General features: G+C 43.0%; 1 protein-coding gene across 1 annotated transcript in view; it reads right to left on the reverse strand.

Annotated features, from left to right (window-relative positions):
- dnah10 (dynein axonemal heavy chain 10) overlaps window positions 1-14,345 on the reverse strand; it is a 317,805-nt gene that overhangs the window by 146,590 nt on the left and 156,870 nt on the right. Inside the window, exons 37-39 of the mRNA XM_041203322.1 lie at window positions 12,239-12,430; window positions 4,853-4,971; window positions 4,452-4,610 (exon numbers count right to left, since the gene is read on the reverse strand). Of these exons, the coding sequence (XP_041059256.1) occupies window positions 4,452-4,610; window positions 4,853-4,971; window positions 12,239-12,430 (470 nt within the window). The remainder of the gene's footprint in view (window positions 1-4,451; window positions 4,611-4,852; window positions 4,972-12,238; window positions 12,431-14,345) is intronic.

Here is a 14,345-nt window from a genome sequence, read left to right on the forward strand (position 1 = left end):
TCTGTAAAACAGATACAGAATCATTTAATTTCTAGGTCACTGTATCCAACAATAACAGAAAGTTGGTTTGTGGTCTCAGTGGTAGCAAGGCTGAGTGGAGGTGGCAGTAAATGAGTCTTAGTTATACTTTAGGACCTGGGCATTGGTAGGACACCAAAGTCATTGCTCAGTCAGATTCAGCAGAAAGGGGCAAGAGTTCAGGGCAGAGGATGAAAACAATCATTTATTCTGATGGAAGAAATTTTGATTTGCCCATGAATTGACATTAGAGAGATGTTACTGTGCATGATACTACACTTAATATTATTCCCATTAAATAATTTCAAAATAAACCTCCTTAAGATACAATTCTGTTTCATTTCCATCTAAATATTCCTAGTGCTTTCTTACCCCCCAGCCCCATAAATTTTACACAACGGAAAGATCAGAGCTAAGAGAAGGGATCTTTAAAAGTTGAGTGCCTCAGGTGAAAATATCAACAGCACATTGAAAATGATGCAGAATGTTAAAATTCTATATATTATACAAGAACAGTGTCACACATTAACACAAAGGGTTAGTCAATATATTATTCTTTAAAATTACTTCTGCAACTGAGATTTCTTGCCGCACCACAAAATAGAAAAAACTTAGAAGTTTTCAGTCTTCATCAGGATCCACACTCAAAGGGAGATTTGGACATATATTGCTGTTCCTTCAATGTTGCTAGATCAATACAAAAACAAAAATACCTGGAAAAACTCAGTAGGTCTGGCAGCATCTGAGGAGAGGAGCACAGTTAATGTTTCGAGTCCGAATGACTCTTCAACAGAACTAAGGAAAAATAGAAGAGAGGTGAAATATGTCACCTGCTATATTTCACCTCTCTTCTATTTTTACTTAGTTCTGTTGAAGGGTCATTTGGACTCGAAATGTTAACTGTGTTCCTCTCCGCAGATGCTGCCAGAGCTGCTGAGTTTTTTTGTTTTTGTTTTGGATTTCCAGCACCCGCAGTTTTTTGCTTTTTGCTAGATCAATACCCTGGGCCAGAATTTTACATTCGACATGCAGGTGTGTGCCCAACATGCCTGAGCGTAATATGATGCCTGATGATGTCGGGCATGTGTCCCGACATCATTGCGCACTCGCAATATTTCGTTTGCCTGAGTTGGCTGCGCGCCCGCTGAGAATTGAAAGGACGACTAAGGCCATTAACAAGCTCATTAAAATCAAATTTTTGCTGCCCGTCCAACCTTTCGGTGGGCGGGTGAAAAGGCCAAGCGGCCTTTACATTTTTTAGGAGACCTCATTCACAAGCGGGATGAAGTTTCCGAAAGCAAATAAACATTAACTGAAAACTTTATTTTTGAACTAAAAACATGTCCCAGCTCATGTCACAGAGTCACATGAGGGGACATGTTTTTAAAATTTTTACTGTCCTCATTGATTTTTTTAAAAGCGCTCCAATGTCCCTGAGGCAGCTCCGTGCCTCAGGGAGATTGAAGCGCTCTTTTGCACATGCATGAACTGCGCGCCAGGCCGGCTCTCCCTCCTCCCCCTGCCTGCACAGGTAGCGCTCAGTGCTGCCGCTCACGATTCACACAAGGCAGGCCTTGATTGGCCCACGCGCGTGAAATCATGGAACGGAGATGATTGCAGGAGGGGGGGGGGGCGGCTTCCCAACTGCCCCCGCCTGACGAGGGAAAAATTCTGGCCCTGGAATTCCCTACCCAATACTCTTAGTGTAGCCCATGAGTGCAGCAGTTTCACAGTACCCACCACCATCTCTCAGGGCAACTAGAGGTTGAATATGAATGTTGATTTGACAGCGCCACCCACAACATAAACTAATAAAGAAGAGCATGGGGATGAAAGCAAAATACTGCAGATGCTGGAAACCTGAAACAAAAACAGAAAATGTTGGAAAAATGCAGCAGGTCTGGCAGCATCTGTGCAGAGAGAAACAGAGTTAACGTTTCAAAACCTTCTACAGAGCTTCTCTTCAGCTCTGAAGAAGGGTCATACAGACTCGAAACGTTAACTCTGTTTCTCTCTCCACAGATGCTGCCAGATCTGCTGCATTTTTCCAGCATTTTCTGTTTTCGTTAAAGAAGAGCTTGGGATTGTTGGCTTAACCTATAGGTGAGAAGATCAATGATCAGTGATGGTTACAGTGAAAATTCTACTAGATTCCCTGTTAGAAAAGGGACCTTGAGAAAACTATGCCAGTTGGATCTAGATTTGTGCTTTAGTTTGCTAACCCCTTTATCCAACATAGATCCTACTGGATTATTGTCTTGTTATTACAGTCCTGGTGGTAATGCATTGTTACTGCCACAACAAAATACCCAAAATGCACTTTGCCCATTTATTTCCTGTATTTTGGGGAGGGTTTTGGAAACATTTTGCTAAGGGAAAATCACATTTAACTAACTTACTTGAGGTTCTTGATGGGGTAACAGAGAGATTTTTTAAAAATTCATTCATGGGATGTGAACTTCGCTGGCTGGGCCAGCATTTATTGCCCATCCCTAGTTGCCCTTGAGAAGGTGGTGGTGAGCTGCTTTCTTGAACCGCTGCAGACCATGTGGTGTAGGTACACCCACATATGAATGTTGAGAAGGACAAACACTGTTGATGTGGCGCATGTGGATTTCTAAAAGGCATTTGATACAGTGCCGCACAACAGACTTGAAAGCCAAGTTAGAGTTCATGTAATAAAAGGAACTGTAGCAACATGGATACAAAATTGGCTAAATGTCAAGAAACTGAGAGTAGTCGTGACTGAATGTTTTTCAGACTGGAAGAAGGTTTGTAGTGGAGTTCCCCATGGGTCAATTTTGGGACCCTTGCTTTTCCTGAGATATATTAATGATCTAGACCTTGGTATACATGGCACAATTTCAAAATTTGCAGATGATATGAAACTTGGAAGTATTGCGAACTATGAGGAAGATAGTGTAGAACTTCAAAAGGACATAGACAAGTTGGTGGAATTGGCAGACAAGTGGCAGATGAACTTCAATGTGGAGAAATGTGAAGTGATTCATTTTGATAGGAAGAAATAAAGGGTGTAACTCTGAAGGGCATGCAAGAACAGAGGAATTTGGGGGTATATGTGCATAAGTCACTGATGGTGTCAGTTTGAGAGTGCAGTTAATAAAGTAAAAAAGGATCCTAGGCTTAATTATGTCATCATGGCTGTGGGTCATAGCCCCAAATTACTTATTGAACTTTTAAGTAAGGCATGTGTTTTTTTTTAAAAAAAGGATATACAAACAAAATGGATGACACTGTAAAGTAACCACTTGCTGGAAAATTCCTATATGGATTACACTTGACCAACTAGTTCAGACAAGTCACAAGTCAGCAAAGCCACAGTTGAAAAGGAAACAGGACCACTCCTTTCAGCTGACCTGCAGAACCAAAAATCTCCAAACCAACAGCTTAATTGCCCAAGTCAGTTCTACTGGAATCATCCAACTTAATGGCCGCAGCATTCCTCACGGACCAGTCAGAGAATGATTGGTATATTTTTTTAACTTTTATTTTTTGACTCCTCGTTTCTAATCTGTGTGTATGTGTGTTGTATTTTTATTATACTTTCTCGCATTTTAGTAACTAATAAACTCACTCTTTCTTTAACTCAAGAAAGCCTGGTTAAGTTGGCTCCTTTTAAAACATAAATACATTTGGACTGGGAAAAGGTATCCACAAGGGAAGGGATCCTTTTTAAATTAACTTTGTTGGACCAACTGAGGGAGTAGAATAAAGAAGGGGAGCCAGTTCATCCCTCCTCACCTGGGAGCATCACAATTTGGGGTAGCTTGTCCAGGATCATAGCAAATTGGGGGAACCTTGCCCGGGGACCAGTCATAACAAATAATAGCGGCACAGAATACAAGAGCAAGGAGATTATGTTGAACGTTATTAAGACACTAGTACAGCCTCAGCTGGAGTATTGAGTCCAGTTCTGGGTGTCGCACTTTAGGAAGGATGTGAAGGTGTTGGAGAGAGTGTAGAAAAGATTCATGTGAATGGTTCCTGGGATGAGGAATTTCAGTCATGAAGACAGATTGGAGAAGTTAGGACTGTTTTCCTTGGAGAAAAGAAGGTTGAGAGGAGATTTGATAGAAGTATTCAAAATCACTGGACTGAGTCGATAGAAAGAAATTGTTCCCACTTGTAAAGGGATCAAGAATGAGAGTGCACAGAATTAAAGCAATTGGCAAAAGAAGCAAAAGCGATATGAGAAAAAACTTTTTCACACCGCAAGTGGTTAAGGTCTGGAATATACTTCCTGACAGTGTGGTGAAGGGAGGTTCAATCGACACACTCAAAAGGAAGAATGTGCAGGGTTACTGGAAGAAAGCTGAGGAATGGAATTAGGTCAAGTACTCATTCAGAGAACCGGTGCAGACACAATGCGTCGAATGGACTCCTTCTATACTCTAATAATTCTGTGATTTTACCTCCTCTCCTTCTTGTCAGTCGGTTTATTGATAACTCTAAAGATGTTTGACAAAATTCCATCGGTCCAGTCACGAGTCACAGGATCCAAGATTCCATATAGCTCAATCACACTGACAGCTTTCGAGTTCAACGTGTATAGTTTAGTCACCAATGACAATCTATAAGGCAAAGGGAAAGGGAAAATGAGGAAACAAATAACTTTGTTTTCAAACCATGTTAACGGAATATTTTCAGCATTAAAAATACAAAACCTGTAGTTCTGTGTTACATGTTCAAGATCTCAAAAGTCAGGATTTCAGATTTCTGGGAGCCAGTATTCTGGATGCTGCATTGTTGTATCTCCTCCCCTACACACAATATTGTGTGAAAAATGTTAACTATTGCGCTGAAATTGTCTCACCTCGTTTGAGCCTGGCAAAGTGTGTTAATGACCACTGTCTTTCCACCTCCAGTGGGTCCAACCACCATAGTTGTGTGTCGAGTCATCATTGTCTCGTACATCTGCACCACTTTATCCACCTGCACACAAGGAGATTTTTCACTTTCAGATATTGTGAGTTACATTTGAATTTTGAACAATTAAATATTATTGACTATATGTTGGAATGTACAGGATCCACACAGCAGCAGGGGGGCCCTGTGGTAATCTATTCAAACCAAATAAAATCAAATAAAACGCTTAAAATATCTCATGTGGATGAGTCCTGGTGTTTTTGCAGAGGGTGTTGGGGGAGAAGGAGGGGGGGGGGGGGGGGGGGGGGGGGGGGGGGGGTGGTGTGGGGGGGGGGGGGGGGGGTGCAGTAGGGAGATGGAGGAGGTGGTGTCACAGGTGGGTACATGGTAAAGCTGTGAGATTGCGGTTCAGTTGATGAATCATGTGGCCTTAAATGGAGGAAGAAAGAAGCGGAATCTTTGTGGAATGTTCTGGGGCATCTTCAATTCTCTGCCAGTAAATTATTTCTGAAGCGCAGTCATTGTTGTGCAGCTTAACACAGGAACCAATCTGCACTCTGAAAAGTTCCACAAACAGCACCGAGATAAATGAACAGTTAGTCTGCTTTGGAGAAGTTATTTCAGGGTGCAATGTTCCCAGGGCACCTGAAGAGCTCACCTGCTCTTTGAAGGTTCCTTCTGTCTGCATTGCACCTGTTTCAGATAGACAAAAGAAGTGATAGCACGGCGAGTGGAAGAGACTTCAGTTTGAAAAGGGCACAGAGAGCGGGAAAGACTTCAGTTTAAAAAAGGCGTGGAGAGCGGCGGGGACTTCAGTTTGAATAGGGTGCGGAGAGAGGTGGGGACTTCAGTTTGAAAAGGATGCGGAGAGTGGGACAGACTTCAGTTTGAAAAGGGTGCGGAGAGCGGCGGGGACTTCAGTTTGAAAAGGGTGCAGAGAGCGGCGGAGATTTCAGTTTGAAAAGGATGCGGAGTGTGGGACAGACTTCAGTTTGAAAAGGGTGCGGAGAGCGGCGGGGACTTCAGTTTGAAAAGGGTGCAGACATTGGGAGAGACTTCAGTTTGAAAAGGGTGCAGAGAGCGGCGAGGACTTCAGTTTGAAAAGGACACTGAGAGCGGCGGGAACTAAGTTTGAAAAAGGTGCAGACAGTGGGAGAGACTTCAGTTCGAAAAGGACCTGGAGAGCAGGAGAGGCTTCAGTTTGAAAAGGTCATGGAGAGCAGGAGAGACTTCAGTTTGAAAAGGACATGGAGAGCAGGAGAGACTTCAGTTTGAAATAGGTGCGGAGAGCGGCAGGGACTTCAGTTTGAAAAGGACATGGAGAGCAGCAGGGACTTCAGTTTGAAAAAGGTGCAGAGAGCGATGGGGACTTCAGTTTGAAATAGGTGCGGAGAGTGGCAGGGACTTCAGTTTGAAATGGGTGAAAGAAGTGGGAGAGACTTCAGTTTGAAATGAGTGCAGAGAGCGGCAGGGACTTCAGTTTGAAAAAGGTGCAGACAGTGGGAGAGACTTCAGTTTGAAAAGGACGTGGAGAGCAGCAGAGACTTCAGTTTGAAAAGGGTGCAGACAGTGGGAGAGACTTCAGTTTGAAAAGGGTGCAGACATTGGGAGAAACCTCAGTTTGAAAAGGGTGCAGAGAGCGGCGGGGACTTCAGTTTGAAATAGGTGCGGAGAGCGGCAGGGACTTCAGTTTGAAAAGGGTGCCGAGAGCGGCGGGGTCTTCAGTTTGAAATGGGTGCGGAGAGAGGCCGGGACTTCAGTTTGAAATGGGTGCGGAGAGAGGCCGGGACTTTAGTTTGAAATGGGTGCGGAGAGAGGCCAGAACTTTAGTTTGAAATGGGTACGGAGAGTGGCGGGGATTTCAGTTTGAAAAGGACACAGTCCAGGAGAAAAAAAGCAACTGTGAGGTCACAGGACGCTAGTAAGTTGATTGGCCGGTAAGCGCACAATCTAAAGGACAGTGCGTGAAAAATCAGCTTAGGATAGGCAAGTTCAGAAAGATCTATAAATAAAAAGAACTAAAACTTTAAAATAATAAACTAAAATTTGAAACTTTAAAATTAAATCAAACAATAAAGATTTTAAAAAAGCAATAAAAATAACGCAATTTAAACTTCTAAAACACATAGCTTGTAGTTAAGAAGCATATAACCTTTAGTTGTCAATGGTACTAGCATTCAATAAACACAGTAAATTATAGCATACATTGGAAGAAAGTAATTAAAGTAAATTAACTAAATAACACAAGTTAGAATGGCAGGTCAGGTGTTATGTTGCAGCTGTGAGATGTGGGAGCTTTTGGGACATCAAGGCGATCCATGACAAACATGTCTGCAGGAAATGTAAGCAGCTTGAGGAATTACAGATCAGGATTATTGATCTGGAAGCCGAAATGCAAACTACGCAACATAAGGGAGGAGGAGAAATACCTGGATACTTTGTTCCAGAAGACAGTCACACCGCTTGGGAGAGGGTCATCTGTTTTGGTCAACACTGAGGGACAGGAGAATGTGATTGTCAGTGAGGCAGGTAATGGGACCAAGTAGACAGTAGGGAAGGAGCCTCAGGTTTTGCAACTGTCAAACAGGTTTGAGGTGCTCAAAACCTATGTGGATGGAAGCAAAGTCTTGAGGTGGATGAGCTGGCTGGCCATGGCACGGTGGTACAGGTTCAAATAGGGGATCAAAAAGGAATGTAATGGTAGTAGGGGATAGTATAGTGAGGGGGATTGACACTGTTCTCTGCAGCAAAGAGTAAGAGTGCAGATGGCTGTGTTACCTGCCTGGTGCCAGGGTTTGGGACATCTGCTCAGGGCTGGAGAGGAACTTGCAGTGGGAGGGGGAAGATCCAGTTGTCGTGGTCCATGTAGGTACCAATGACATAGGGAGAACTAGGAAAGAAGTTCTGCAAAGTCAGTATGAGGAGCTAGGTACCAAATTAAGAAGCAAAACCTTAAAGGTAACAATCTCTGGATTATTACCTAAGCCAAGTGAAAATTGGCATAGGGCAAATAAGATTAGAGTGACGAATGCTTGGCTCAAAGACGGGTGTGGGAGAAGTGGGTTCCGGTTTGTGGGGCACTGGCATCTGGGGAAAGAGGGGGCTGCACAGTTGGGACTGTTTACACCTGAAGCATGCTGGGACGAGTGTCCTCGCAAATTGCATAACTAGGGAAGTAGCGAGGGCTTTAAACTAAACAAGAGGGGTGAGGAATCAAGCTTGGGCAGAGGTAGCAATTCAAGGTGTAGAGTCAAGACAGGAGAGCAAAATAGTAATATGAGAAATGAGGGTCAGAGAATAGCAGGAAGGGATAGAGAGAAAAAAAACTAAGAATATATCAACAGTAAAGACTAGATGTTACAAAGATAACAAAAAGACAAAGCTGAAGGCTCTCTATCTGAATGTATGTAGCATTCATAACAAAGTAAATGAATTGGTGGCCCACATTAAAGTAAATAAATATGATCTGATAGCAATTATGGAGACGTGGCTGCAGGGCAACAATGATTTGGTCCTTAATATTGAGGGCTTCATGACATTCAAGAAGAATAGGAAGCTAGGTAAAGATGGAGGGATAGCACTGTTAACAAAGAGGGCATTGTTGCAATACTTAGAGATGACCTTGCTTCAGGAGATCAGGATGTAGGATCAGTTTGGATGGAGATGAGGGATAGTAGGGGAAAATGTCATTAGTGGGAGTGGTCTACAGGGCCCCTAACAGTAGCCACAGTGTAGGACAAAGTATTCAAGAGAAAATATTGTGTGCTTGTGAAAAAGGGACGGCAATAATCATGGGTGATTTTAATCTACACATAAACTGGAAAAATCAGATTGACAGAAGTAGCCTGGATGAGGAGTTCTTAGAATGCTTTTGAGATAGTTTCTTAGAACAGCATATTCTGGAACCAATCAGAGAGTAGGTTATATTAGATTTGGTATTGTGTAATGTGACAGGATTAATTAATGACCTCAGAGTAAAAGCATCCCAAGGTAGCAGCATCTACAATATGATTGAATTTTACATCCAGTTTGAAAGGGAGAAGAGTGGGTCCAAGACTAGTATCTTAAACTTAAATAAGGACAAATATGTGGGGATGAAAGCTGAGCTAGCTGAAGTGAACTGGGAAACTAGGCCAGAGGATAGGTCAATAGAGAAGCAGTGTCAGACGTTTATGGGGATATTTCAGAGTATTCAGATACAGTGCATTCCTAGTATTAAAAAAAAATCTGAGGGAAGGACCTACCTACTAGGCATGTTAAGGAAAGCAAACTTAAGGAAAAAGCATACAACTCCACAAAGACGAGTGGCAGGACAGATGATTGGACAAAATATAAAGAATAGCAGAGAATGACTAAAAGGTTAATCAGGAGAAAGAAATGTAAAGTATGAGAGGAAGCTAGCTACAAATGTAAAAATGGATAGCAAGAGTTTCTACGGGTGCTTAAAAAGGAAAAGAGTAAGTAAAGTGAGTGTTGGTCCTCTGGAGAGTGACAGTTAATAGTAGATAATCAGGAAATAGTGGAAGAACTGAATAAATATTTTGTTTCTGTGTTCCCTATAGAGGATACAAAACACATTCCAGTAATAGCTGCAAATCAGTTAGTGAACAGGAGAAAGGAACTTGGTGAAATTGAAATCACTAGGGAAATGGTACTGAACAAATTGATGGAGCTCCAGGCTGGCAAGTCTTCGGGTCCTGATGGACTACATCCTAGGGTTTTAAAAGAGGTGGCTAATGAGGTAGTCGATGCGCTGGTGTTAATTTTCCAAAATTCACTAGGTTCTGGAAAGGTTCCATCAGATTGGAAAGTAGCAAATATAACCCCTCTATTGTTTCCGCTGGAGTTTAGAAGAGTGAGGGATTGAAGCGTACAAGATCCTAAAGGGCCTTGACAAGGTGGACGTCGAAAGGATGTTTCCTATTGTGGGTGAGTGCAGAACTAGGGGGCACTGTTTTAAAATTAGGGGTCACCCTTTTAGGACAGAGGTGAGAAGAAATATTTTCTCTGAGGGTTGTGCAACTTTGGAGTTCTCTGCCTCAGAAGGTGATGGAGACGGGGGTCATTGAATATTTTTAAGGCAGAGCTAGATAGATTCTTTTTAGGCAAGAGAATCAAAGGTTAGATTGGAAAGTGGAAATTGAAACACAAGAGGATCAGCCATGATCTTATTGAATGGCGGAGCAGGCTCAAGGGGCCGATTGTTTGACTCCTATTCCTATTTCTTATGTTCTTATGAAGAGGGTAGAATTTCAAGGGGGCATTCTCCTGCTTGTCCACTGAAGTTAAGTTGCTGGGTCAGGTAAGCATCCATAGAAATATAACCCCAGGATATCTTTTATAATTACTTGAGTAGGTAGATGGGACCACCTGACTTATTTCATGCTTTCCAGGCTCACAATGAATTTAGCTCTGTTAAGTTTAGAAATGTATCTGATCCAATTTGCTCTTGCTGCCTCCTCTTGTGTAGGAAAGGTTAGGGATCATGTGACAAGTAACTCACCTCCTGACTCCCCAAAGCCTGTCCACCATTTACAAAGCACAAGTTAGGAGTGTGATGGAATACTCCCCACTTGCCTGTATGAGTGCAGCTCCCAAAACACTCAAGAAACTGGACACCGTCCAGGACAAAGCAGTCCACTTGATTGGCACCAGATCCACAAATATTCACTCCCTCCACAACTGACACACAGTAGCAGCAGTGAGTACCATCTACAAGATACACTGCGGGAATTCACCAACGCTCTTAGACAGCACCTTCCAAACCCACAACTGCTATCACCTAGAAGGACAAGAGCAGCGGATAGATGGGAACAGCGCCACCTGGAAGTTCCCTCACTATCCTGACTTGGAAATATATCACCGTTCTTTCACTGTCACTGGGTCAAAATCCTGGAACTCCCTGCACTGAGAGCACTGTGGGTCTACCTACACCGCATGGACTGCAGCGATTCAAGAAGACACCTCACCACCACCTTCTTTCTCAACGGCAAACAGGGATGGGCAATAAATGCTGGCCCAGCCAGCAAAGCCCACATCCCATGAATGAATTTTAAAAATTTTAAAAATCTTACCCTATGCTATTCATCTACAGGGAGGAAGGGGGAGTAGACAAGCATTGGAGTGAAAGCATTGACAATTTCATAGTTAAGAAATTACTATTATTGGTAAGAGTGGGTGCGGATCCCTCCCCATTGATGAGTGTGGTAGGGATGGGGGTCACAGTGAGGGAGTCACTGGCAAAGGGGTGGAAGGTGGATCAGATGCAAGGGCAGGTGAATGGCTTTCAGCAGCCACTCCCCTCCCTAACCTTCCCTTGATCAGGCACTAGGTGCCTGTCATTGAGGGGCCACATCACCTGCTCATACCACCCCCATACCAGGCCACAGGCAAACCCGATAGTGTTTGATGGACGGTCTTTGGGAGCCACAGGAGAGCCATACGAGTCTGTTAAATTGCTGTGCCACCCATTAAATCCGGGTAGGTTCAGGGATAATTGGCTTTAAACGGCTCATTAATGAGCCTAATTGACATCCAGCCACCAGCAGGCAGGATTCCAGTGTCAGATCCTTCCTGCCCCCAATTAATTAGAAGGCAGGTTTCCCAATGTAAGGAATCGGATGTAGGTACTCCCTCCGATTCTCCGGGCCCCTCCCACCATCATGCCTGCTTCGACGGGCCAACACTTTCCTAACCTGTTAACCTTTTCCACTATTTTAAAAGGGGGTCATTATTTTAAAAAGTCACAGCAGAATGAACATATTCATGCCTCCTTTAAAATCACCAACTGTTATTTGTTATGGAATCAAGAGTTTTATGATAAGGTTTGTGCAGCTGTTTTCTGCCTATTCTTCATTTGAAAGAGCTATCCAATTAATGACACTCCCCTTCTTGTGTCCCATATCCCTATAAATTCTTCCTTTCATGGATTTTTCCAATTCCTGGGTGAAGATTGCTCTTGGCAATGTGTCTCAGCTCATAATACCTCATTGCGTAAGAAATGGTTATCTCATCTCCCCTTTGGTTCTTTTGCCAATCAACTTAAATTTGTGTCCTTTGGTTTCTGACCCTCCTGCCAGCAGAGACAGTTTCTTCCTATTTATTCTTTCAAGCCCTTCATGGTTTTAAGCTCCTCTACCACCATCTTATAGAATTATTTAATGCACTTGTACCAAGCTTGTTCTATGCAATCTTAACACAGGCTCATTAAGCCACTTTGAGAACAGTGTTAATCACAATATCTTCTATAGTATGAGCATGGTGTAATTTTTAAATTGCCAACACAGTTTTAAAAACACACAATCTAAAGGGATATACTGGTAAATGTCTTTACCTGTACTGGCAATATAATATAATGGTTGTCCGCAAGCGCCTGTTCTACTGCATCATTGAAATCTGGGTAACGGACACGAGGGCAGTCCAGGCCAGGAAATAAGTCAGAGATGAGGCCCAAGAAGAGGGGAACATCCTCGAAGACAAACTTTGGAAGATTCATGTCTCTCAATGCCCTCATCAATACCACATCCTAGCAAACCAAATTAAGTGAATATTTAGATTTCTTTGACATAATTTCAGGCATTCTTGACACAAATTGCAAAACTGTGTAACACTGAGAATAACTTAAATGTTGACAGAACAGCTCCAAGTTGCAAACACTGAGATGGGTTGAGAATAATGGCTTCTCTAGTGGAAAAACCATATCCTCCCCTTTTAATCTAATTGTTTTCTCAATCCCTTCATTCACAAGACTGGAGTTTTAATGAAGTGGTCTCCAGTCCCTGATTCATTGTGGGAGAAATTACATAATTAGTAACATGGAGTTAATTCACAGTGACTGTCCTGTAAATCTTGCTTTGGGCCTAACATCGATTCCCTATTCCAGTGAAGAAAGATTAACATCCTGCAGTCAGTGTGAGACAGTCTGGCATTAAACAAAGGACATCAATCAGATGGTCTTTGGAGAAAACTGACGAGCAGCAAGCTGAGCAGCAGTCACTCATTCTTGATACCATCTGTGGATGAAGAGTTCAGATCTTATTCAATAGAGGAGACTGCAGATGGAAAAGGACCAATATCTATTCCTAAAACCTTTTAGTCCTGTTCCCAAGCAGATATATGACCAGTTTCTTTTTGCAGTTATTGACTCAGAATCGTTATGAAGATGTGTTATATAGAATACTAATTTATAATGTCATTGCCTGGATTTTTTCAAAAGAACATGTTTGCTAAGCAAAGGACACTGGCCTACAGCATCTACTATGTTGCATTTGCGAAGGACACAAGCTACTTTATGGAGACACAGAATCCATGGAGCTCTCAGAGACAGTGGCTAAGATAAGCCCAGATTGAAACCAGAGAGAGGTCACACGACCCAGCTCTTGGGTGTAAAATATACTGGATTTGAACTAACAGAGAGAGACTGCAACAGGGAAAGAAGGGGCAACAGCCTTAGCCCCTCTCTCTTTCTCTGAAACATCATTCATCAAAGCTGAGCTATTTGTGATTTGAAAACCCATCAGAAGAACTCATTGCTACAAATGAAGAGTTCATAAGAGAGGATTCTGAATCAACACCATTGTCTTCAAGAAAAAAGAGAATCAATCAGCCATGCCTGCAGAACGACTGTTTAAGTGAGAACCCCAAGTACCAGCAGAGACTTGGAAAGTGACTCTTCAGCTGTAAATAAGCATCCAGACAATCTGTGATCTTTTTTCCTGACTTTACTTTTTACTTATCAAGTTTTAAGATCTGATACTCTGCAGAGTTTTATTTCTTTTTTGCATGCCCTGGGTCAGGGGTAGGGGGCCTGCGTGGGTGGTGGTGGTTGTGTGTGTGTCAGAAAAGTAGGAACACAGGAACAGAAGTAGGTCATTCGGCCCATTGAGCCTGCTCTGCCATTCAAACAGATCATGGCTGATCATCAACATCTACGTCATTTTGCCCCACCGTCTCCAGATCCCTTGTCAATAGTCTACAGAAATCTATTGATTTCTGTCTTGGTCATGCTCACTGATTGAGCTTCCACAGCCCTCTGGGGTAGAGACTTCCAAAGATTCATCACCCTCTGAGTGAAGAAATTCCTCCATATCTCAGTCTTAAATGGCCTTCGCCTGATTTTGACACTGCGTCCCCTGGTTCTAGACTCACCAGCCAAGGGAAGCATCCTATCCGCATCTACCCTGTCACACCGAGTAAGAATTTTGCAAATTTCAATGAGATCACTTCTCATTCTTTGAAACTCTAGAGAATACAGGTCCTGGCTCTTCAATTTTCAGGTCGGCGGGCCCGGCATCGGATGGGAAATGGACCGCCACTCGCAGAGGGCCCACAACCCTAATTTCATGCTGGCAGGTCAATTAAGGCCCACCCAATGTGAAATGTGGCTTCCCAATGGTCGGGAAGGGGCAGGCAGGGGTGGGTACCTGTAGGCCGCTGGGTCC

This window comes from Carcharodon carcharias, chromosome 13, assembly GCF_017639515.1.
Source record: "Carcharodon carcharias isolate sCarCar2 chromosome 13, sCarCar2.pri, whole genome shotgun sequence".
In the NCBI taxonomy this organism is placed as follows: domain Eukaryota; kingdom Metazoa; phylum Chordata; class Chondrichthyes; order Lamniformes; family Lamnidae; genus Carcharodon; species Carcharodon carcharias.